Raw genomic sequence first — 26879 nt, 5'->3', positions numbered from 1 at the left:
GGGTGGTCCACCCAGTTCTAACTAGTGTATTTAACAAAGTTTACCTACGGGTAGTGTATGCCCATGGGCGACCTGTCTGGTTACCCCCTTTTCCCACTATCAAAGAAACACTCAAACACCATAACAAAACCAATACTCACAGGTGGGGACAAAGTGACATGTAGTTGCAAACCAAACAAGAGCTCTACAGACATATGGCATTGACAAAGAGAATTGCGCTCTAGAGAACACAACTGACAGGGTTTTTAAACCAAGGGAAAGGGAATGTGATTGGGTAGGAGAAAAGGAGCAGGTGTCTTCTGATTAGCGACTGATTGATGACTGATTGGGGAATGATGATGTCACCTGTGAGTAGGGGAGAAGGAGAGAAAAGAAACACACACAGGATACACACAGAATACCTGTATCCGTAACACAATGGTTATCAAAATAGTGATTTATTATTCAGTAAGGTTGGCTTCTTAGCGTTCATAGCAATGGTTATCAACTGTACTGCAGAAATGGAATGTAAATCACAGAAAATATATTTTGTAGTGGCAGCTGCAGAGATGGATTTGGGTATACGAGATTTGACTTCAGAAAAGTTACAAGGTGTGTTGAGGGGTGGTGTCCCGTCCTCCCAGGCCGTTGGCATCGTAATGACTGTATGTGGTGGTGTTTCACTTCTTAGACTAGAGGAACAAGACTAATGAAGAGAATGTAATGTCGTTAGACCGTGCCTGGCTTTACACTCCAGTACAGTAGGTGGCGGTGTATGCATGTAAAAGTTGAATTCGATCAGCCAATCAAATCCCAAAGAAGAAAAACCTTGCACCCCGTGGCATCTTGGGAGTGGCGGTTGATTCAATATGGCTGCGGCAGAAACGGGAAAGAACGACTCAGGATTTTGTTGGGTTAATGACAGTATCCTTTTACTTGGTTTCTATCAAAGACAGCCCCCGTATCTTATAGTCAATATTGTCCGTATGTTGATGAAGGTTGGATACGTTTAACTAACAAGCCGGGTGTTGAATTTGGTAACTAGTTATAAACATTAAATTATGCTAGCTAACGTTAGCAAATCTTGATTGAATTGGCTAGTTTACGTTAGCTAGCTAGTGGTTTCTCACCTGGCTGGAAAACTGATCGGTAGCTAACTAGTTTGTTAGTCAAGGGATGTGATATACCTTGCCAGAAGATACCGACCCAACCGTTACGCTTGTTTAAGACTTGAACTGCATTGAGGTCGGAACGCAATCATTACCGCACGGCAAGCGGTACCAGAGCGCCAAGTCTAGGACCAAATGGCTCCATAACAACTTTACACTCTCTTCCATTTGTTTTGTACACTGCTGCTACTTGCTGTTTATTATCTATGCATAGTTACTTCACCCCTACCTACATGTACAAATTACCTCAACTAACCTGTACCCCCGCACACTGACTCGGTACCGGTATCCCCTGTATGTCGCCTTGTTATAATTACGTTTTTAAATAATTTTTTACTTTAGTTTATTTGGTAAATATTTCTTAACTCTTCTTGAACTGCACTGTTGGTTAAGGGCTTGTAAGTAAGAATTTCACGGTAAGGTCTACACTTGTTATATTCGTTGCATGTGACAAGTAAAGTTAGATTTGATTGCATTAAAGACACCATGGTGCCAGTGCGAAATATGGGTAGGAAATGTACCACAATGCAGGGATTGGATTTGCCTGGAACCTTGACATTGAATTGTATTGAATTCTACTTCTGGCAGAAATTAGTGTTTGAATCAGGAAACTTTCTTGTGACCTCTACAAGCCAAATGTTGAATAAAATAAAATGTTAACGTACTTTACCAGTTGTCCATGTGGGTGGTTCTTTTGGCGGTAGGAATGTGAGACAATCTATCCACACGAAAGTATATATTTACATCCACTTTTCAAAGTGCTGGTAGTGTGTAGAAGATTTATATCACCTGAAGCGTACACAACATAAAAATACATGCACAAGAAGAAGCATGCATACTTACAGCGCTTGTGCACATGTTTACATGGTTCTGAGCATGCTCCAGGTGGTAGAAATATGAAAAAGTTGTAATTATACTTTCCTGTGGATCTATTCCAGATTCAAATGCTTATTTCTGCCTGACGTAGAATTCAATGTAAGGATGGGATAGGCCACTGAATTCCACATTTTTGATTTATACTGCTCCATCGAGAGATTGAAATATTGCTAGTTTTCCCAGAAAACTGCAATTTTCATCCTCATGCTAACTAGCAGTATCCACTGCCGCCATTTTGGAATGGCAGTGTCAGCCAATCAACTCCTTTGTTGTTCAACACAACGTGCCATTCCATAGTTACTACAGGTAGCTAGCATAAAGATGAAAAGGGCAGTTTTTCCTGGGAAAACTAGCAGTATTTCAATCTTTTCGATGGAGTAGTGTAGATAAAGGTATAATTTGAAGTACAGTGGCACATCCCATAACTGCATTGAGGTACAATTTCCAACCAATATCTCGCGCCGGCTCCAGTGTCTTAATGTAACCATGATTGTGTTCTGAGCTCAGTGTAAACAAGTGTAGCGGTAGGGTCCATTTCTTCTGGTAATGAAGTACCAATGAATGAAGAACCAATGAAATACCTATTCAAATGTTTGTAGTCCCGTGTGGCTTAGTTGGTAGAGCATGGTGCTTGCAACGCCAGGGTTGTGGGTTCGATTTCCTTGGTGGGACCCGTATGAAAATGTATGCACTTACTACTTACTGTAAGTTGCTCTGGATAAGAGCTAAATGACTAAAATGTTAAATGTAGCTAATTTTACCTAGTTAACTAATTAGGTGTCCGCTTTCTATTTTTGTGAATTTGGCAAACGTCGGCTAATAAACAAATGCCAGCCACTTTCTGAACCCAGTTCAGTGGCTTGCCTAAGCCAATTACAACATGCTGATTTTTATTGAAGTGAGGGTCTTTTTAGAGACCATCAAATATATTTCCTAATTCAATTCACACAGCATCAGATGAAGACCAACCTGTGGTGTTCATTCCAGGTGAGGACATTAGCACATGTCAAAGGCATGTGTGAGATAGTTCTGACCACTTTTCCTATTGCTGGCTGCTAATGTTACTGCATTTTTCCACGTCTCTTTCTCTCAGGAGTGAACAAAGAGGGACACTTTCGGACAGCTTTTAAGTCGGGCTCCTGGTCCAACAGCAGTGAAAGAAAGGTGAAAATGAGGGCCAAATATGGCTGTCAGATCCGAGGAGAGGCTCCTCTGAGATGGGGCAATAAAAAGCGAGGCCAGCCTCTTTCCCTGTCCTCTGTCTCTGAGTCCTCCATGGGTAGAGGGCAGCTCCAGTTCGCACCTGAAGCCACAGTCCCATCCCCCAGCCCTGCCACTCGGCAGCATCTCCTCACCACCTCGCAGGTAGGTTTGCCAAGAGGGACCTCTCCCTTGACCCTAACTGGTTACTAGCTCATAACCTCTCCAGACGGAACAGGCCCTTGCAAACATAAAGCCTGGGTACACCGCTATTTCTTCATTCAACAGGGATGTGGATGAATCAAACATTTCTGATTGAATTCTGATTGAAATTGATATTGGCCCTCTTTTCTCAGATGTTCTATGTTGTTCTGGTGCTGATCACATGCCTGATTAAACAATGCTAGCTAATTTGGCCAAACCAGGTAAGATTAAAAAAGCAGAAACAGGCTGACATTCAATAGGGTAGTATCACTCAATATACTGCACGGTTGCTCGATGCTTGCCAAAAGTCATTGCGCTTTTTTATTTTTTTTATTTTTTTTCATGATCTAGGCTTTCTGTTTTATGTGATTCATAAAAAAAACTGTCTTTTGCTCAGGCACTCTCTGAGGTGACCCAGGCTAAGAGCAGGGCCTCTCTGAAGGACCTCTGTCCCGAGGATAAACGGCGCATCGCCAACCTCATCCAGGAGCTGGCCAGGTAACTGCTCATTCAACATAAGAGGGATTTTGTGTGTGTGGTTGGCAGGGAGTGGGGGTGTAGAGATATTAGGGCTGTCTCCGACTAAAATAAATATTGGTTGAACCATAGTCGTCCTGTTCTTTCGACCAATCTATTGGTTGAAATGTTTAAAGTTATTTTTCCATATATAAACAGACACTTCCTATGTGTTTGAATAAAATCAACTGCATATCTACTGAGCTTGTCTGACACTGTTTGATTAAATAATTAACACAAATTACTCAAAAAAGAGCCCGATGGTCACACTGTTAAAAAAAAATACAGGAAGTGCCTGTGTTACTGGTGCACGTTGTCTCGCTCTCCTCCCTACTGCTGCGAAAAGGCACCACAGCACAGCTAGTGTTAATTGCACTGTCCGTGTTGAAGCTACAACGTAATTTCAGCCATTTAGTTTCTTACTTGTTTCTGACTGAAAAGTTGTTACCGAAATCCCTAATTTGTTTATGAAAAAAATTGCCTATCCTCTCAATCCTTGCTCTCTTTACGTGAAACATGTAAGCATCGCATGCATGTGACCAACAGAGCCTGACCTATAGCCTATCATCATCACATCAATCAATTGGTTATAAGAAACTCCGAACACAGTAACACGTGACAGCAAAATGGATGTGGAGGACGTGAAAAATAAACTTGAAACGGGCGATTGTTTACTGGTTGCTAAGGAGGCAAATCAAATCAAGCTTTATTTATACATCACATTTCAGAAATGGAATGCAACTCATTGTGCTTTACAGGAAAAATAAAAACAATGAAAATAAAAGCTGAAATATTTACTACACAACAAACATAAGAGGATAATAAACAAAATAATGAGACACACTGAACAACTAAAAAGCACTGCAAGGAAAAGCAAAGCTAAAAATGTGTTTTAAGATCTCTTATAAATATGTCCACAGTTTCGGCCACCTTCAGGTTCTCTGGCAGGCTATTCCAGAGGCTGGGGGCCTAATAATGAAAGGCTGCCTCTGCATGCCTCTTGGTCCTAGGCTTTGGGATAATTAAAAGGCCAATGCCAGAGGACATGAGGGACCTACTGGGTACATAACTTAAAAGCATGTCTAAAAACCAATAGAATAATCTTAAAATTAATTCTAAAACTCATAGGCAGCCAGTGCAGAGACCTTAAACCGGTGTAATGTGTGCTCTCCATCTGGTCTTGGTCAGTACCCGTGCTGCAGCATTTTGTATGTTTTGCAGTTGACCAATGGATTTCTTGGGTAGACCAGACAGGAGAGAGCATTACAGTAGTCTCTCTGCATCAGACTGAGAAAGAAGCGGCCGTACCTTGGCAATGTTCCTCAGGTGGTAAAAAGCTATTTAGGTCACAGGGGAAGTCAGATCTATGGAAGACATTTGACTTAGTTGTGGAAACTACTGGAGATCAAGAAAAAGGAGGGTATAAGAGCAAGCATTGCGTGAGTATTCTGTGTGCCAAACAGTTGCTGTTAGATTACAATATTATTATTTTTTTCTGACCATTTGGATCAGTGTAAACAATACTAAATAAATAAGTGTACCTCAGAGAGTCTGTTCTAATGAAATAAATATATAGTCTTTATTACAGCAGACTAAAAACATTTACATTGCGGTTTATTTATTGTTTAAGTTAATTATTCAAAGCTCCCTTTATTTAATTTTATAACAAAAATGCTTGATTGCATTTCAAAGCATGAATGTCTCTTATGCTGTGTGATGGCATGAAGGAATGATTGATTGATACAGTAGCCTATTACACTATATTGAAATATAGGCCTGATTAAGACTAGACAGGACACGCTCTTAGGCCTACAAGATGACGGTTATACAAGGCTACTATACAAAGCCTACTAACCATAACGACATTACTTATTATAATGATGTGTATAATAATAATTGTAATAACAATAAGGAGATCAAGAAAAATGAGGGTATAGGAGTGAGAGCTGCGTGCATATGTGTGACAAACAGGTGCTGTTAGATTACTATATTATTTTTCTGCCTGTTTGGAATAGTGTAAACAACACTAAATAAATTCAAAGTAATACCAGTCTGTTCTAACGAAAAACAATTGTAAAGCCTTTATTATAGCAGAGCAAATATTAAAAACAGCCAAATCTGTGAAATTGCTTAATCAAACTTTTTCCATTGCATGAGGCTTAAGTGCTCACGGAATCAGTAGGCGATTAAACACACTCAAACAGGCAACAGAAGCAAGCCAAGATTGTGCAAAACTGTCATTAAGGCAAAGGGTGGCTACTTTGAAGAATCTCAAATATCTAGAATATATTTAGATGTTTAAAAAAAAAAAAAAAAAAAAAGGGTTACTACATGATTCCATGTGTTATTTCATAGTTTTGATGTCTTCACTATTATTCTACAATGTAAAAATAACGAAAAATCCTGGAATGAGTAAGTGTGTCCAAACTTTTGACTGATACTGTATATGGATGATTTATAAAGCCAGGGACATTTAACAGTTAGGCTATTGATTATTGGCCTAATTAAGTTGGGGTTTCCTCTCCTCAATTTTCTTAGACAATTAGGCTAAGGCAAGGGCTGTTTCCTCGTCTCTGCTGCTGCTGCCTCCACTGCATTGTTCTCAATCCTACCCATTATTCTGGTTAACTTTGCTATTATGCACAACATAGGGAAAGGCGCCAATTATACGGCGCACTGAAGATTGTTTTAGAACTGCGGACAGAGACCGTATCCACCGCGGGAGAAAGCGCATTTGTTATAAAATAATATTCGATTTATTAGTGTTACACCATTATTTTTACATAATATAACCGTGTACAATTTCAGTATCACATGTGTTAGAGTGATGGACTGTGCCATCCCCGTGGCCTCCGCAATGGATTAGTCCACTGGACAGGCATGAATCAGACAGGTGTCTTTTGCACCATGAAAAAAATATATACAGTGGGGTATTTGAAACACTGCCGATTTTGCAGGTTTTCCTACTTACAAAGCATGTAGAGGTCTGTAATTTTTTATTATAGGTACACTTCAACTGTGAGAGACGGAATCTAAAACAAAAATCCAGAAAATCACATTGTATGATTTTTAAGTAATTAATTTGCATTTTATTGCATGACATAAGTATTTGATCACCTACCAACCAGTAAGAACCCCGGCTCTCACAGACCTGTTAGTTTTTCTTCAAGAAGCCCTCCTGTTCTCCACTCATTACCTGTATTAACTGCACCTGTTTGAACTCGTTACCTGTATAAAAGACACCTGTCCACACACTCAATCAAACAGACTCCAACCTCTCCACAATGGCCAAGACCAGAGAGCTGTGTAAGGACATCAGGGATAAAATTGTAGACATGCACAAGGCTGGGATGGGCTACAGGACAATAGGCAAGCAGCTTGGTGAGAAGGCAACAACTGTTGGCGCAATTATTAGAACATGGAAGAAGTCCAAGATGACGGTCAATCACCCTCGGTCTGGGGCTCCATGCAAGATCTCACCTCGTGGGGCATCAATGATCATGAGGAAGGTGAGGGATCAGCCCAGAACTACACGGCAGGACCTGGTCAATGACCTGAAGAGAGCTGGGACCACAGTCTCAAAGAAAACCATTAGTAACACACTACGCCGTCATGGATTAAAATCCTGCAGCGCACGCAAGGTCCCTCCCGGGTGGCGCAGTGGTCTAGGGCACTGCATCGCAGTGCTAGCTGCGCCACCAGAGTCTCTGGGTTCGCGCCCAGGCTCTGTCGCAGCCGGCCGCAACCGGGAGGTCCGTGGGGCAACGCACAATTGGCATAGCGTCGTCCGGGTTAGGGAGGGTTTGGCCGGTAGGGATATCCTTGTCTCAGTATGTAATGTAAATGTAATAAAATGTATGCACTCTACTGTAAGTCGCTCTGGATAAGAGCGTCTGCTAAATGACTAAAATGTAAAAAAAAATGCCCCCCTGCTCAAGCCAGCGCATGTCCAGGCCCGTCTGAAGTTTGCCAATGACCATCTGGATGATCCAGAGGAGGAATGGGAGAAGGTCATGTGGTCTGATGAGACAAAAATAGAGCTTTTTGGTCTAAACTCCACTCGTCGTGTTTGGAGGAAGAAGAAGGATGAGTACAACCCCAAGAACACCATCCCAACCGTGAAGCATGGAGGTGGAAACATCATTCTTTGGGGATGTTTTTTTGCAAAGGGGACAGGACGACTGCACCGTATTGAGGGGAGGATGGATGGGGCCATGTATCGCGAGATCTTGGCCAACAACCTCCTTCCCTCAGTAAGAGCATTGAAGATGGGTCGTGGCTGGGTCTTCCAGCATGACAACGACCCGAAACACACAGCCAGGGCAAGTAAGGAGTGGCTTCATAAGAAGCATCTCAAGGTCCTGGAGTGGCCTAGCCAGTCTCCAGACCTGAGCCCAATAGAAAATCTTTGGAGGGAGCTGAAAGTCCGTATTGCCCAGCGACAGCCCCGAAACCTGAAGGATCTGGAGAAGGTCTGTATGGAGGAGTGGGCCAAAATCCCTGCTGCAGTGTGTGCAAACCTGGTCAAGAACTACAGGAAACATATGATCTCTGTAATTGCAAACAAAGGTTTCTGTACCAAATATTAAGTTCTGCTTTTCTGATGTATCAAATACTTATGTCATGCAATAAAATGCTAATTAATTACTTAAAAATCATACAATGTGATTTTCTGGATTTTTGTTTTAGATTCAGTCTCTCACAGTTGAAGTGTACCTATGATAAAAAATACAGACCTCTACATGCTTTGTAAGTAGGAAAACCTGCAAAATTGGCAGTGTATCAAATACTTGTTCTCCCCACTGTATAATTGCAACTGCTCGACTAAAGAAATCTCGGTCAACCAACAGCATATCGACCAGTTGACTAAATGGAATCAGCCCCAAGAAATTTTCTCAAGAATTATGTTTATTCAGGGGGGGACACTGCTATAATCACTGACCCTCCACCTCTTCTTTCCCAGAGTGAGTGAGGAGAAGGAGGAGTCGGTACAGAGGTTGAAGGATGAACAGGAGACCTTTGAGTGCAAGATTCTACAGCTGGAGCAGCAGAACCAGCTCATTGTACAGGAGAGAGAGAGTATCCTTTTCTCCATGGATGCACACAGACGTACAGAGTAGAGGTCGACCTATTAATCGGAATGGCCGATTACTTAGGGCCGATATCAAGTTTTCATAACAATCGGTAATCGGCATTTTTGGACACCGATTTTGGCCGATTACATTGCACTCCACGAGGAGCCTGCGTGGCAGGCTGACTACCTGTTATGCGAGTGCAGCAAGGAACAAAGGTAAGGTGCTAGCTAGCATTAAACTTATCTTTTAAAAAACAATCAATCTTAACATAATCACTTGTTAACTACACATGGTTGATGATATTACTAGTTTATCTAGCTTGTCCTGCGTTGCATATAATCGATGCGGTGCCTGTTAATTTATCATTGAATCACAGCCTACTTCGCCAAACAGGTGATTTAACAAGCGCATTCGCAAAAAAAGCACTGTCACTGCACCAATGTGTACCTAACCATAAACATCAATGCCTTTCTTAAAATCAATACACAAATATATATTTTTAAACCTGCATATTTAGTTAATATGAATTTCTTCTAAGTAGGGAAATTGTCTCACTTCTCTTGCGTTCTGTGCAGGGTATATGCAGCAGTTTGGGCCGCCTGGCTCGTTGCGAACTGTGTGAAGACCATTTCTTCCTAACAAAGACCGTAATTAATTTGCCAGAATTGTACATAATTATGATATAACATTGATGGTTGTGCAATGTAACAGCAATATTTAGACTTAGGGATGCCACCCGTTAGATAAAATACGGAACGGTTCTGTATTTCACGGAAAGAATAAATGTTTTGTTTTCAAAATGATAGTTTCCGGATTTGATCATATTAATGACCTAAGGCTCGTATTTCTGTGTGGTATTATATTATAATTAAGTATGATTTGATAGAGCAGTCTGACTGAACGGTGGTAGGCAGCAGCAGGCTCGTAAGCATTCATTCAAACAGCACTTTCCTGCATTTGTCAGCAGCTCTTCGCTGTGCTTCAAGCATTGCGCTGTTTATGACTTCAAGCCTATCAACTCCCGAGATTAGGCTGGCAATACTAAAGTACCTATTAGAACATCCAATAGTCAAAGGTATATGAAATACAAATGGTATAGAGAGAAATAGTCCTATAATAAATACAACCTAAAACTTCTTACCTGGAAATATTGAAGACTCATGTTCAAAGGAACCACCAGCTTTCATATGTTCTGAGCAAGGAACTTAAACGTTAGCTTTTTTACATGGCACATATTGCACTTTTACTTTCTTCTCCAACACTTAGTTTTTGCAGTATTTAAACCAAATTGAACATGTTTCATTATTTATTTGAAACTGAATTGATTTTATTGATGTATTATATTAAGTTAAAATAAGTGTTCATTCAGTATTGTTGTAATTGTCATTATTACATATATAAATATTATATATAAAAATCGGCCGATTAATCGGTATCTGCTTTTTTTGGTCCTCCAATTATTGGTATAGGCGTTGAAAAATCATAATCGTCGACCTCTAATACAGAGGGCCTATCTCACTGGCATTGTCTGTGTGAAGTATCCTCAACTCCAGTCTTTTGAGGGCCACAGTGCTTGTCGGTGTTCTCTTGCCTTCCCAGGTCTGTATCAGTCACTGATTTAAAAGACAGCCATGTGTACTTGCACACACTGCAGCCCAGTCTGCCACTAAAGAATTAAAAGCTATTCCTATCTGGCAGCAGGGGGCAGCATTGCCTACAGCTTGATATCTCCACTGCAAACCTCAGTGGTATGACAGATACTCCATGAGCGTTATTACATGCCCGCGTACCTCCATTCCCTCCTGCTTTTTCCACGATTTTGAGTCTTGGCCACGTCTTGACATTTTAAAATGACATTTGCCCCATGTCTGAGTTCACTGTGGATTACATTCAGTGTTTGAAACCGTTTCCTTATCTGACGTTTTATCTTGTGGGACTGTGGCATTTGCTCTTGTCTCATGTCTTGGTAATCTTGTTCTTCTTGATGCACTGAATCCTGTCATACACTACAAGACCAAAGGTATGTGGATCCCTGCTCATCGAACATCTCATTCCAAAATCATGGGCATTAATATGGAGTTGGTCCCCCTTTGCTGCTATAACAGTCTTCACTCTTCTGGGAAGGTTTCCCTCTAGATTTTGAAACATTGCTGTGGGTACTTGCTTCCATTCAGTGAGTGAAGTCGGACACTGATGTTGGGCAATTAGGCCTGTCTCGCAGTCGGTTTTCCAATTCATCCTAAAGGTGTTTGATGGGGTTGAGGTCAGGGCTCTGTGCAGGCCAGTCAAGTTCTTCCACACCGATCTCGACAAAACATTTGTATGGATCTCGTTTTGTGCACGGGGGCATTGTCATGCTGAAACAGGAAATGGCCTTCCCCAAAATGTTGCCACAAAGTTGGAAGCACAGAATCGTCTAGAATGTCATTGTATGCTGTAACATTAACATTTCCCTTCACCGGAACTAAGGGGCCTAGCCTGAGTCCAATGGCGGCGTGCTTTACACCACTCCAGCCGACGCTTGGCATTGCACATAGTAATCTTTGGCTTGTGTGCGGCTACTCGGCCATGGAAACCCATTTCCTGAAGAACAGTTCTTGTGCTGACGTTGCTTCCAGAGGCAGTTCGGTAGAGAGTGTTGCAACCGAGGACAGATGATTTTTGCGCGTTTCAGCACTCTGCGATCCCATTCTGTGAGCTTGTATGACCTACCACTTCGCGGCTAAGCCGTTGTTGCTCCTAGATATTTCCACTACACAATAACAGCACTTATAGTTGACCAGGGCATCTCTGGCAGGGCAGAAATTTGACAAACTGACTTGTTTAGAAAGGTGGCATCCTATGACGGTACCATGTTGAAAGTCACTGAGCTCTTCAGTAATGCCATTATACTGCCAATGTTTGTCTATGGAGATTGCATGACTGTGTGCTCAATTTTATACACCTGTTACCAACAGGTGTGGCTGAAATGGCTGAATCCACTCATTTGAAAGGTTGTCCACATACTTTTGTATCTTACCTTTTTATGACCAGTTACAGCACCACCAGTTGATTCTAAGCGAGCTAACACTGTCAGGCTCAGTCTCCTGGCCTGACCTGGCAACTTTTCTATAATTCCAACAGCATCCTATAATTACCCTGTTTCCTCTACTTTTGCACCCCCCAGCCTCCTTGATGTCCTCTTTAATGATTCCACTCAGGTCAAACCGACGTGGTGAGAGCCGTCAATTTAGGGGGAAAACACAGCGAAATATGAAAAGTAATCGCCGGTTGGTAAATTGCACAATTGGCAGCAGAGCTGGGAAATTAGAAAAGCACAACTCAATTAAAGGCACTTTGACTGGGAGACCTGGCATTTACACAAAACTTCTAAACTCCATTAAAAAGGAATTTGAGGGGGGAAAACCCTTTGATTAAAGCACCCCGAGGGGATAACCGGTCTTTAACGCAAACATGGAGTCGTAAAGAGAGTTCTGAGACGTAGGGTTCCAGATGGATCTTTTAAAGGTTAAGGAGACACCAAAGGCAAACAGACTAGGGGAAGACTTGTAAAGTCTAATTCCATTACAGTCTTATCTACCAAGAGTCAGGTTATCAAGGGGAGGATGTGTATATCTCTCCTATCTAAAGACCCGCAATGAGAGATGAGTGAAAGCGTTCTTGTTGAAATGTTTGTCAGGACCATTTTGTAGCTCAAGTGCTGAATAAAATGTAAGATTTGAATAAGCTTGTAGTTGGTTATTTCTCCTTGGCATGATGTCTTGGAGAGGTAAAAAGGATAGATATCAATTCTGAGTTGGTGCTTCACAAATCACATACTTCTTTTTTAATCAATTACCTTACTTTTCTGTCAGTGACTTTACACCACTGCCGTGGTTGAAATAAGTGTCTCTACCCTCCTCCCTTAGGCAATGGTTAAAGGGCTAAACTTTGAATTTTCTTTATCGCATAATTTTTGTTAGACCTTTTAATACCATCAATAGACAGAGTAAACCTTAAGCTATAGTGATTGTTAGCAAGTCTATTTATTGGTATTTTGTTGGGTTGATTGTAAACTGGTTTATTTGTTATGGTTAAGCCAGTTATGCTAACTGTACACTTTCATCAATTACCCATCACCGTGACCTAACACACACCCAGTCGATTTTGCACAGTGCGAAAATGTCAGGCTTTGAAAATATTCCTCTCCTGTGCAAATTTATTCCACCTTGAGGTGGATTTCATTTGGGGGTGGCCTGACAGGGCGAGTGAATAATTTTGACAGGCCCCGTCTGAAGCCTTCGAAAGCAAAGTCTTGATTTTGTATATTTTTGGATTGAGGGGCAGAAGAAGCCGTTGCTACCGCTTTGATTGAAGAGGGTGAGCATTCGTATTGGCTCATGCCCAAGACTCAGAGAAGAGTTTTCACTGTTTTCGGCATTGGAAGAGAACCTTATCAATTGCGCTCCAGTCGTCTTAGATTACCAGGCCTTGAGAGGCGGGTCTGCGTCTGCCCAACAATGTTTTTAACGTAGGTGTGTTTACACTCTCTCAGAACATCCACATCCTATAATCAGCATAGGTATTGTTTGTGGTTGCGATGACTGTTGGTTGGAGCATGATGCTTGCAATACCAGATTTGTGTGGGTTGACTCTGACGTGTACTAGATTCCTTTGAATAAAAGTGTTAACCCAGAGGACATTATATTACCAATATGAATCCGTTGACATGGGAATTGAAACAAATGTTTGGTTGGTTCTGTCGAGTTTTGATAGCCATGTGTCATAACATAACTTCAGTTGTCATGACTCCCTATGATTGCTATGACGTAATGTCAGTGGAAAAACAGCCTTATGCAGACAGACGGTTCAGGTGTTACTTACCGGTAGAGTGTATGAAAGAAGCGTTGGAGCATTTGTCGACAGGGCATTCACTTTCATTCCACTTCATCTGAGTCTTTCTCTTGCCCTACTCCGTTTCATTTCCCAGGCTTGATTGAACTCCTCCGACACCAAAGTGTTTTCTCCTAGCGTATCCTTCCACAGACTGTTACTTCAATATGGCTTCACTTTGAAACTTTCATTTGCTGTTAAATCAGGGACTTTTAAAGGTGATGTGTTGAGAAACTCATCAGCCAGGGGCGATGGCCCACCCATAAAAATATATGGCCTGGAGCAGGGAGGTTTATGGGTAGTAGTTGGTTGGTAGGAGTGTGTTTGAGACTGTGTACCTGTCTTTGTGGGTGACTACAGGTGAGGATTTGGTAATGTGTTATTCTAGGTTCATTGCAAATTCTCTGTGTGGGGGTTGAAATGAAGAGACCACTGCAAAATTATCAGTTTCTCTGGTTTAACTATTTATAGGTGTGTTTGGGTAAAATTAAATTTTTTGTTTTATTCTATAAATTACTGACAACATTTCCCCCAAATTTCAAAAAACATGTCATTTAGAGCATTTATTTGCAGAAAATGACAACTGGTCAAAATAACAAAAAATATACAGTGTTGTCATACCTCGAATAAAACAAAGAAATAACTTAATATTTATTTTAAACAACACAATACTAATGTTTTAACTTTTCAATCACAGCTTTCATGCGTCTTGGCATGCTCTCCACCAGTCTTTCACATTGATGTTGGGTGACTTTATGCCACTCCTGGCACAAACATTCAAGCAGCTCGGCTTTATATGATAGCTTGTGATCATCCATCTTCCTCTTAATCACATTCCAGAGATTTTCAATGGTGTTCAGGTCTGGAGATTGGGCTGGGCATGACAGGGTCTTGATCTGGTGGTCCTCCATCCACACATTGATTGACCTGGCTGTGTGGCATGGAGCATTGTCCTGCTGGAAAAAACAATCCTCAGGGTTGGGAAAAATTTTCAGAGCAGAAGGAAGCACGTTTTCTTCCAGGACAACCTTGTATGTGGCTTGAGTCATGCGTCCTCCACAAAGACAAATCTGCCCAATTCCAGCCTTGCTGAAGCACCCTCAGATCATCACCGATCCTCCACCAAATTTCACAGTGGGTGCGAGGCCTGGAGAGGCCTACATGCCTCTTCTTCTTATTGGTGTCCTTTAGTAGTGGTTTCTTTGCAGCAATTCGACCACAAGGCCTGATTCACGCAGTCTCCTCTGAATAGTTGATGTGGAGATGTGTCTGTTACTTGAACTCTGTGAAGCATTTATTTGTGCTGCAATTTCTGAGGCTGGTAACTCTAATGAACTAAAAAAAAAAAAAAAAAACGTATCCTCTGGGTCTTCCTTTTCTGTGGCGGTCCTCATGAGATCCAGTTCTGTCATAGCGCTTGATGTTTTTTGTGACTGCAATTGAAGAAATTTTAAAAGTTGTTGAAATTTTCCGGATTGACTGACCTTCATGTCTGAAAGTAATGATGGACTGTCTTTACTCTTTGCTTATTTGAGCTGTTCTTGCCATAATATGGATGGTCTTTTACCAAATAGGGCTATCTTCTGTATACCAACCCTACCTTGTCACAACACAACTGATTGGCTAAACGCATTAAGAAGGAAAGAAATTCCACAAAATAACTATTAACAAGGCACACCTGTTAATCGAAATGCATTCCAGGTGACTAACTCATGAAGCTGGTTGAGAAAATGGCAATAGTGTGCAAAGCTGTCATCAAGGCAATTTTATTTTTATTTTATATATATACCTTTATTTTACCAGGTAAGTTGACTGAGAACACATTCTCATTTACAGCAACGACCTGGGGAATAGTTACAGTGGAGAGGAGGGGTGATGAATGAGCCAATTGTACGCTGGGGATGATTAGGTGACCGTGATGGTATGAGAGACAGATTGGGAATTTAGCTAGGACTCCGGGGTTAACACCCCTACTCTTAAGATAAGTGCCATGGGATCTTTAGTGACCACAGAGAGTCAGGACACCCTGGGGGTGGCTACTTTGAAGAATCTCAAATATAAAATATAATATTTTGGTTCATACATGATTCCATATGTGTCATTTCATAGTTTTGATGTCTTCCCTATTATTGTACAATGTAGAAAATAGTAAAAATAAAGAAGAAACGTGGAATGAGTAGGTGTGTCCAAACTTTTGACTAGAGAGAGAGATCATTAGGAAAGTATTCAGACCCTTTGACTTTTTCGACATTTTATTACGTTACAGCCATATTCTAAAATTATTACATTTAAAACATTTTCCTCATCAATCTACACACAGTGACAAAGCAAAAGCAGGTTGTTAGAAATGTTTGCAAATGTAACAGAACATCCACCCTAAGTACACAGCCAAGACAACGGATGAGTGGTTTCGGCACAAGTCTCAATGTCCTTGAGTGGCCTAGCTAGAGCCCGGACTTGAACCCGATCGGACGTCTCTGGAGAGACCTGAAATTAGCTTTGCAGTGATGCTCCTCATCCAACCTGACAGAGCTTGAGAGGATCTGAAGAGAAGAATGGGAGAAACTACCCAAATACAGGTGTGCCAAACTTGTAGCGTCATACCCAAGAAGACTTGAGGCTGTATCCTCCAGACGTGACATCCCACAGCATGATGCTGCCACCATCATGCCAGGTTTCCTCCAGACGTGACACTTGGCATACAGGCCAAAGAGTTTGATCTTGTTTTCATCAGACCAGAGAATCTTGTTTCTTGTGGTCTGAGAGTCCTTTAAGTGCCTTTTGGCAAACTCCAAGCGGGCTGTCATGCTGTTTACTGAGGAATGACTTCTGTCTTGCCACTCTACCATAAAGGCCTGATTGGTAGAGTGCTGCAGAGATGGTTGTCTTTCTGGAAGGTTCTCCCATCTCCACAGAGGAATTCTGGAGCTCTGTCAGAGTGACCATTGGGTTCTTGGTCACCTCCCTGACCAAGGCCCTTCTCTCCCTATTGCTCAGTTTGGCCAGGCAACTAGCTCTAGGAAGAATCTTGGTGGTTCCAAACTTCTTCCATTAAAGAATGAGGAAGGCCACTGTGTTCTTCGGGACCTTCAATGCTGCAGAAATGTTTTGGTACCCTTTCCCAGATCTATGCCTTAACACGATCCTGTCTCGGAGCTCTCCTTTGACCTCATGACTTGGTTTTTGCTCTGACATGCACTGTCAACTGTGGGACCACTTAGAGAGGTGTGTGCCTTTCCAAATCATGTTCAATCAATTGAATTTACCACATGTGGACTCAAACAAGTTGTAGAAACATCTCAAGGATGATCAATGGAAACAGGATGCACCTGAGCTCAATTTTGAGTCTCATTTCAAAGGCTCTAAATGCTTATGTAAATAATGCATTTCTGTGTTTTATTTTTCATAAATATTCAAAAATGTCTAAAGCTGTTTTCACTTTGTCATTATGGGGTATTGTGTTCAGATTGATTATATTTATTTAATACATTTTAGAATAAGGCTGTAACGTAAAAAAAATGTGGGGAAAGGAAGGGGTCTGAATACTTTCCGAATGCGCTGTATACAGATGATTTATAAAGCCAGGCACAGTAACAATTAGGCTATTGTTTATAGTCCTTATTAAGTGGGGATTTCCTCTCTCCTCACTTTTCTTAGACAATTAAGGCAAGGGCTGTTTTCTCTTCTCCTAACTTCGCTGCTGCCTCCGTCGCATTGTTCTCAACACCAATATGTTGGTTAACTTTGCTATTATGCACATACCAACATGGTCGAGGAAATGGCGCCAATTCAACAGTGCCCTAATGTTTCAGAACCGCGGACAGTGACCACTATCCAATGCAGGAGAAAGTACATTTTATGTAAAAAAAAAATATATATATATATAAAAAAAAAAAAATGTGTTTGTGTTTCACCATTGTTCAAACATAATATAACCATATACAATTTCTGTAGCAAATGTCTTAGACTGATGGACTGTGCCATCCCCACACCATGACCAACAGCCTATCGACCAAACAATGGACCAGTCGACTAGATGGGGTCTGCCCTAGTACAGTATGAGATTCCATGCTTTCTTACCCCCATTGCCACCCTTGCATTAGTATGTATCCATGTATGTGTACCTACCTTACTCACTCAGCCCGGGTGTGCGTGCCAGCGGTGCCACCACCGCCATTAGCGGGACCCTCATGCCCAGCAGTGGTTCTGCACCAGATGAGCTGTGTCCTGCCTTCTGCAGCGTGGCGCCAGTCAGGTGCCAGCTCTCTGTCTGGCATTCGGCCTAGCACTCAGATCTGGCATTACGGCCCAGCTCTGCTCAGCTCAGCCTGGGCCGACCCAGATGGAGAAAAAGCCCATCAACTTTTTATCATGCTCTCTTTTCAGTTTGTCCTTTTCAACTATTTGAATTAACTCACTGTTCTGTTTACTTTCCTGGCCTAATGAAGGCGTGGTGCGTGGAGATGTTCTTTTGGGGTTATATTTGATTTCTTCAAAATGTCAATTGAAATGTATCCCAAAAAAGGGAATAAAGACAAGAATATGACCCTTAACCCCAGCCCCCTGTTGCCCAGGCCTACAGCAGCAGTACCGGGAATGCCAGGAGCTGCTGGGGCTCTACCAGCAGTACCTCTCTCAACAGCAGGAGAAACTCAACCAGTCTATCACCCAGCTCAGCCACTCCTGCAGCTCCCACTCTAACTCCCACAGAAAGGTACTCACTCTGTGTGTGTCTGTGCGAGTGTGCGTAGTAAGAGTGTGTGATACAGATGTGTGTCTGAGAGAGATGGTGAGTGGTGCGTGTCTGTGTGTGTATAATCTTCCCCGGTGAGCTATCTCCAAGCTACCGCCACTGTTCACCATCAATCACAATGCTGCCAACTGGGAGGGAAACACTCAGACACACATTTTATTTTTAAATTACCCTTACTTGGACCTAGACAGCATATCAGATATCACAATAGTAAAAAAAAAATCACTATACATTATGACCACATACATTAAGTAGCACAACCGGTTGCTTTTCTCAAGGTAACCATTTAGAGACAACTTCCTAGGTCCCCCTGCTCTGAGGATAGATCACTTTGTCGTCCTCCGTGTCCTACAGTGGGGCTGAGTAATGTGTTTGCATGCTCTGTGACCTCACACTGAATTAGTCACTCTCTTGTCTTGCTGAAGGTGGGCTTTACCTTACTTTGTGTTTATCTCTCTCGCTTCATTCACCTTGGTTTCCCTGTGCTCAGCACTTTCATGAGAATCTCAGTCTTGCCCAAACCCAAATCTTAGTTCTGCATTGTATTGGTGTCGGGTCAATCTTGGCTTAACCACTGCTCTCTCACAGAAAAGTTAAAAAGGGGGAAGGAGTGACTATCAGAGTGAGGTAACTAACTGCAAAATTGACCTCTTGCCCTTACCACTTATACACTTGTGGAGATTGGAGACAAACACATGACACATTTCAGATTTTATTGATGCCCCCATAGAGCTGAAATAGGCTGAAATCTAGTACAGGTGCATAACATGAAATAGTAACATTGAATAATATATTTACAATAGATAAAAATAGAAGGGTATATTTGACTGGGTGCCTCTCTTGTCTCCACAGGCCCCCAGCAGTGAGGTAGGCTCCACCAAGCCTAGCAGGGCAGAGATAGCCACAGCCTGGGATGGCTCCTACCTGGGCCTGCCCACTCCTGGAGGAACAGGGACAAATGGAGGAGGAAGAGAGAGAAGTGGCAGAGGAAGAGTCCCGTACCTCAGTCCTGCCTCTCTCTCAGACGACCTCCACTTAGCCACCTCCCCTCCCTCCTCATCCTCTAGCAACCAATCCCAGGGACCAATCAAATGCCAGGGTTGCCGAGGAGTAGGGGCCCGTAGCAGACGGGAGCATCTGGTCAATGGGGGGTTTCCCCATAGAGGGGCCACAGAAGACCTTCGACTGGGCAACACCAGCCCACGGCTCCACAGCGGCTCTGGTGAACCATCCGAAGACAGCAGACGTCTACCTAGACCCCGGAGGTTACTACTCGAAGGGGACCCAGCGTGGCAGGGAGCAGGGTCAGAGAGGGACCTGACCGCGCCCCTCCTGGGCCGGGAGGACTGGGAGGAGAGGAAGCACCAGCTGCTCCTGCAGAAGCTGCAGCTGGAGGTGGAGAGGGAGCGGCTGCAGGTGCGGCTGGCGCAGCAGGAGGAGAGGCTGATCAGACAGAACCAGCAGCTCCTCCACACGCGCCTCGATTACAGCAGGTATTGAATTTAATTATGTTTTAGAAAAATTCTACATCTAACAATATATGCACAATAATTGGGGCATGTACTTCATTTTGTCTCTCTTGCAGGTTCCAGCAAGCCACTGCAGCTGAACTCGGCCATTCCATGTCCAGAAACGGGACTGATCCTTTACCCAATGAACATGTGTTACTCAGGTAAAATCATGGAACTCACTCACTCACTCACTCACTCACTCACTCACTCACTCACTCACTCACTCACTCACTCACTCACTCACTCACTCACTCACTCACTCACTCACTCACTCACTCACTCACTCACTCACTCACTCACTCACTCACTCACTCACTCACTCACTCACTCACTCACTCACTCACTCACTCACTCACTCACTCACTGTATCTAGTAATCTAGCCTTTAGCTTACCAAGCAGTTGAATGTGAGCTTGACTGTGTGTGTCTGCAGTGAAATGAGAGGGTGTGACGATGCAGAGGACTTGGGTGAAACAGCAGAACAAGAAGCTCCTCCACTCAAAGAACATACTGCACACATCCCCCTGCAAAACTCCATACATTTACCTGGTAGGTTGTGTGTGTGTGTGTGTATACACGGGCCGCCAGTTCTCCATCCCTGGCTTATCGTCTCCGTCATTAGGGTTTTGAAGTCCATTTGTTGTTGTCCTCCATCTGCAGAGCCCTGTCATAACAATTCCAGGAGGGATATGGCCACCTCTCTTGTGGTGTCCCAGAGCAGACTCAAAGCCACCCCAGCACCAGTGATGCCTCCCGCGCTACGTAGGACTCCCGATGCAAGGTAAGCCACATTGGATCCCGGTGTCCCAATCAAAACACTGTTTCATCCCATATACCACTGCTGTTTCCACTGTACTGCACCACAACATCACATCATTATCAGCACTCAAGGTCAAAATAAAGTGTGTTGTCCAAAAAGTAGTCTATGATGACATTATTATTATTGTCAAATGTAGTGTACGCACATCCAGTAAGTTGCAGGTGCTGGGTACAAAAAGTAAACACAAAATAGAGAATAGGTCCCTGATGGAATAGAGAATAGATCCCTGTCCACCGATGAATGCTCCTGGTGTTTTGTTGTGTAAGGTCAGCTTGACCTTTGACCTTGGGGTCAAAACGCTGCACAGTAAAACAGCAGGAGTATTCATCAGTGTGCGGGTTGCTATACTTTATATCATATGGGTACATTATTACAATCTATTATTAACACATACCATGAGCATTAAATAAACAGATCGTCTTTAAAAGCAGTTCTATATTTTCAACAGCATTTCATAGTGCATTTTTTACCCACTTATCTGGAAACATTTAGATTAGAAATACACAAACCAGACTATTTTTATGAACAGAGCACGGGGGAAATGCAATTCAATATGTCGGTGCATGGGTAAGGAAACAAAATAAAGGTTAGAAAAAGTAAAGGAAGGAAGGAAAGGGGAGCAGGCGTCTGAGGCAGGCCTGGCCAGCACTGGGCCTTAGTGTTTGATGGGCTAAATTAAGCTTTCTCCCAGGCTAGCGGCGAGGCTGACAGGAGCCAAGCTGCGTTCCATTAGTCGGTCTAGCTGGGACCCAGCAGCAGGTAATTGAACAGACTTCTGTGGGGATGCACAGTCTCTCTTTCTCTAGCTCTCTCGCAATAATGAGAGGGGAGAGAGAAGAAGGAGAGACAGAGCGCAGAGAGGAATGAATCACTAGCGTGAGACACACTCTAAAAAAAGGGAATGAAATTCATTATTCCCCCCCCCTCCCCACCCTTTTTGTTGAAAGGTAATTAATGTGACAGTGTGTGGTCTTCCTGTGTGTGTCTGAGTGTGCACTTCTAGTTAGCATAGAATGCTGTGGACAAATGTTTATTAGCATGTCATTTTTAAGGAAAGGGATTATGTTTCTTACTTTTTCCCTTTTTACTTCTGGCAAGTGTATTTTTGTCTTTGCATATGAAATGTTCTTCAAGTGTGAACTCCACATTTCCTTCTACTGGTCCATAGCCTAGCCAACATGAAACAGAAAGACAGCTTGTCTCTGACTCAGCCAGAAGGACAGCTCTTCACAATGTTCTGAATCATAAACAATGCAGTATGGTTCAAGTAACCACCACCACCATGCCAATCGAACAGTGTAAACTCAAGCAGATGGCCATTAAAACCACAAAGGGAAATAATGGATACAGATCATAATAACAGTGAACTTTGAAGTCATTTCAATTGGGTCCTTCTGAGAGGTTTGCTCTTAACAATGACCACATTTGTCATTGTTAAAGCGCTGTATTCACCATTCAATAATTGAATTATTATGAGCTTGATCCAATGTTAAACTGTCAACTTTAAACAAAACAAAAAGTTTTGCTGAGGTCAGTGCAAGACATCCAAGATTGTCTTGCACATTTCACACTCTGTATGTTCAAAAACCAACAGATGTCTGTCTTGGATAATTGATCGAAGCCAACTAAATGGGAGCAACAGACAGTTCTGGTCTCCTAAACCCCTCTCCAACCAGCATAGTAGCCAAGAGTTGATTTGTAATCTTCCAGCAAACCGACTGTAATCAGTCAGATTAGACTAGCGCATCTCTTCTGCCTGCTCTGCTCTTACCTGCCCTTTCATCCAGACAACAACAAACCCCAGCGATGCAGAGCTGCTTAGGCTAACAAGCACCGGAGAATGCTAGCTTATGTATGGACAGATACATATTTTATTGTAGTCCGCAGTCTGGAAGCAGCTTCCTGCATTATTCAGACACAAATCTGATTTTGTGTGTGTGGAGGGAATCAATGAAGCGAGTCTTGCAGGGAGGGGAGGTTGGCGAGGGTCGTCCTGACACTATGTAGACTTTTGCAGATGTTATGAGAGTGATGGGTAAGCCCTACGATGCCCATGTGTCCCCCTTAATGCATGCCTGCCACCAACCAAAGCAACTCAGGAATTCCACACTAACATTGAATGAGTGCCATTGAATTGCAAAATCTGACGCACACTGTAGCTTGGTCCTTACTCTAGTGATGAACTGCCTCTTTTCATTCACCAACAAACCCTAACAACCATTAAGTCTTAACTAATTGAATGTTAAAGGTGCAAATCGCTAAATGGGACTGGGGGTTAATCCCCGGCCTCCCGTGTTAGTTAGTAAAGAGAGTTCCATTGCACCCTACTGCTCCTCCTGCCTTCCCCTTCGACTCACCTAGCCTGCTTGCTATTGAATGGCAGGGTATTGACATCCGGGATATACCTGCCTGCCATCGTAGGATTTTTATATTACTGTTTAGACTGAAAATGAATGGGGGCGCTGGGCAAGATGGCCATCTTTAATGAGAGAAGAGCGAAACAACTGGGAGGGAAGGAGAAGTGGATAGACAAACTGCAGTTCTGCGAGAGCTAAGTTAAAACTTTCATAGTAACCCAAGAAAGTATAGATATGTCTGGTGAATTTAGCCGCCAGTCTGATGTGGACGGTAGCAACATTTTTGAGTAGTCATTGTCTAATGCAATTATTATTTTTGTCATTGTGACTTCTCTGTGTGAATACATAGAGAGTAGTGAAGCAGAATCGTAAAAGGGCTCCCTTGAGTTATATTAATACCCGTAGGCCATTCGATATTGAACCTTGCGTAAAACAACGAAGGCCTTTGGTATACATGGCCCCTCCAAACCATTAGAATTCTCACCATTCGGCCCATTCCCTTGCCGAAACTGTACCCCCCCCATCACCCCCCTTTCCTCTTGTTATAGATTGTGACCACCGGTAAGTGATGCATTATTCATTACAGCGATGTCATCCATTGATGGATTGCTGTTTGAGAGCCCTGTCCATTAAATAAATCTACAAATATAAATGCTAATTCTCACATTTCAAGAGGGAGCCCGGACAAAGTTTCTCTCCCCCACTCTTTCTCTTATCGCTCTCTCGCTCTCTCTCTCTACTAACTGCTATTGACAGGCAGAAGGAGACCAAATGAAGAAGACAGATTTACTTACTTTAGCTTCAATCATGTTTATTTCCCAGCGGGTAATATCCCCTATAGGTGTCCCCTCTGTTTTCTCTCTCCACACTCACAGATTCATTCAATGTACTGTACATAGATTTTCTAAATAATTTGATGGAAAACTACAGTGATCATTCTTTCTGCACCAATTAAAGCCATGAAGTTAAAATACAGAAAATAGAACTAGAAATATTATGTAAACAAATACAAAAAGACTCTGACCGCACATGCCAACTGTCGGCCAGATGCAAATTGATGCTGCTTAAAACGAGCAGAGAATTATGTTAGCGTGCTTTAAGAATTCATGTTTTCTATCTGGAATGCACTCGTCCAACTGTGTACACACTGAATAATTTATCAAGCAGCCATACTGAAGGATGGAATCTATATTAGCTTAATCTCTCGCTTTGGTTTATTTATTTCTTCCCTCATTCTTATTCTGGTAGAGAATGCCCCCGTGCGCCCTCGCTCGACTCTCCTTCTGTTGCACCTGTAACATCTAATGCCCTTTTGCTTGTCGACCCCAGGGCTTTAGACTTTTAACGCTGGTTGTGTTAGGCATCAATGGACACTACAGAACAGAAACATTTTATTTACAGTTCATCCGTATAGGGATATCCTTTCATATCTTCTGTATGTTAACAAATACGAGGTGCACTACACATTTGCACTACAAGCTTTGTGCCACAGACATGCTTTGGCCTCGTGCCTTGTCTAGTTCCTGTTAAGCAATAGGATAACATGAATGCTGGAGAGTTTTAATTTTAAGAAAGGACAATATTACAAAGGCAATATTGCGATTATGTTAGCAAGAAGACTTACCATAGTATCAAATGCGTTTTCATTTATTGATTCCTCTCTTCATCTGTGTTTTTGCTCTAGGTTGGACTCCTCCTTGATTGAGTTGTTGGAGGTCTTCAGTCCCATCTCTGTACCCAAGCGAGGCAACCCTCCCCGACGCCCGCCCCCCCCCAGTGCCCCCAAACCAGCCCACCAAGCTCTGCTCTCCCGTCCTGGCCCCTACCGGACCCCCCAGCAGGACCTGGAGGAGAGCCAGATACTGGAAGAAATCTTCTTCATTTGCTGAGGGGGTGGGGGATCCGGGGGTAGGTACCCTGAGAAAAATATGAAAATGTAAATCATTCTTAATCATTTACTTGATATTTACAGTTGGCTCTAAAATCAAGATCAGTGCCTTCTGTTTGTCTTACAGTTGGAAGTTCCAAAACAATCATGATTTTGTTCATTATACTATTGTGTGTTTGTAATGCAATACCTTTTTTATATTGAATATAAATAAACTAATTTATTTAATATCTTTGTGTAGTGGTCCCCACATGTAGAGACATGGTCACGCACAAAGTAGCTAAATGCGCTATAATTCTACTCATATATGGATTTCTTATAACTTCAACATAAATGGTCAAATGTTTGTAAAACTTCTGTGTGTTCCACTGACCACCTTGGTCACATTATCTCAGAGATGGACACATTAGGAAACTGAGGTATTACTAGAACTAGGTCATATTCATTAGGGCAAACTGTAGCAAAACATTTTTATTTTTTTAAAGTCTTACGTTTGGTGCCTAATGAATATGACCCTGTTCAAGGCCCTTTTAGAATATGCAGTAAGTTTGAGTCAAGACAGGTGTATTCTAGACTGTGCTTTATTATTGAGCTAAGCTGAGACGCATCATTCATTAAAATTACAAAAGAGTCCAGGGACCAGAGAAGAGATGAGGGCGGGAGCCTAAAGCGCATTAATCAATGAGAAGCCTACCTCATCAGACATGGCAAAGCTCAACACGTAACATTCAATTCCCCATCCCCTTCATGTGCTGAAATTGTCTTCAGAATACTTTTGAATCCATTGAAGAAGTCAATGTTATTCTCCTAAGAACACTAGCTTGTAGGAATAAACACTTAATAACAGCATTGAAGGTAGACGAAATGATCAGAAATTTAGTAACAATATTTGATGAAATAGTGCAGTTTTTGATGGGTGTTTTACCCTGGATAGAACTGAACACTTGCACAACACCAGAGCTCTATAAGACATTAAAAAGAAATATAACATGATTAATACAGAACTCCTAACACCTCAAAATAAGGGACACATTGTACGTGGGATTTATAATTATTTTAATTGTATTTTTTATTCAACCCTTATTTTACCAGGTATTATATAATTACTAATTGGCACTAATCAGCTAATTACGGTTTCAAATAAGCAGCAACGAGAGGCAATTCCTCTGTCATGGATAGACATCCAATTTTAGCAACCTTAGTTTACTACTTGTCCTTATAGGCTATGTAATAGCCTAATGTTTATCCCATATTTTGAAGTGTTACAAGAGCTTAGACAACAGAGCAGTGTTGAAACGGAATGATAAAACAGCAAAGGTCCATTCAAATTGTTCAACACATTCACAGCTAACAAGGTTTTGATGTTTTTCTGGAAAGGTTTAATTGTATTTATTTACATTTTGAAACAGTGTCACGTTCCTGACCTGTTTTCCTTGTTTTTGTATGTGTTTAGATGGTCAGGGCGTGAGTTGGGGTGGGCATTCTATGTTATGTGTTTCTATGTTGGGTAAAATGTGTTGCCTGATATGGTTCTCAATTAGAGGCAGGTGTTTGACGTTTCCTCTGATTGAGAACCATATTAAGGTAGGCTGTTCTCACTGTTTGTTTGTGGGTGATTGTCACTGTGTCTGTGTTTTGTTGCACCACACGGTACTGTCTT

General features: G+C 42.2%; 1 protein-coding gene across 1 annotated transcript; it reads left to right on the top strand.

Moving 5' to 3' along the window:
* Positions 1 to 819: 819 nt before the first annotated feature.
* Positions 820 to 25447, top strand: LOC120065298 (protein hinderin-like). Its single transcript, XM_039016183.1, has 11 exons — positions 820 to 903; positions 2976 to 3011; positions 3118 to 3389; positions 3826 to 3926; positions 8908 to 9023; positions 18466 to 18605; positions 19497 to 20137; positions 20230 to 20316; positions 20588 to 20703; positions 20815 to 20935; positions 25016 to 25447. The coding sequence occupies exons 1-11, from the start codon at positions 849 to 851 to the stop codon at positions 25218 to 25220; spliced, it is 1890 nt and encodes a 629-aa protein (XP_038872111.1). The 5' UTR covers positions 820 to 848; the 3' UTR covers positions 25221 to 25447.
* The last annotated feature ends 1432 nt before the right edge of the window (positions 25448 to 26879 follow it).

Source organism: Salvelinus namaycush, chromosome 20 (genome assembly GCF_016432855.1).
Source record: "Salvelinus namaycush isolate Seneca chromosome 20, SaNama_1.0, whole genome shotgun sequence".
In the NCBI taxonomy this organism is placed as follows: Eukaryota; Metazoa; Chordata; class Actinopteri; order Salmoniformes; family Salmonidae; genus Salvelinus; species Salvelinus namaycush.
The sequence above is the reverse complement of the archived record's forward strand: the minus strand, read 5'-3'. Positions and strand labels throughout refer to the sequence as shown.

Excerpts from the sequence above, each read along its gene's own strand:
- LOC120065298 (XM_039016183.1), top strand. The coding sequence starts at position 849 with ATGGCTGCGGCAGAAACGGGAAAGAACGACTCAGGATTTTGTTGGGTT. Across the intron at positions 3,012-3,117 it reads ACCTGTGGTGTTCATTCCAG|GAGTGAACAAAGAGGGACAC; the intron begins GTGAGGACATTA and ends TCTTTCTCTCAG. Across the intron at positions 20,936-25,015 it reads CGTAGGACTCCCGATGCAAG|GTTGGACTCCTCCTTGATTG; the intron begins GTAAGCCACATT and ends TTTTTGCTCTAG.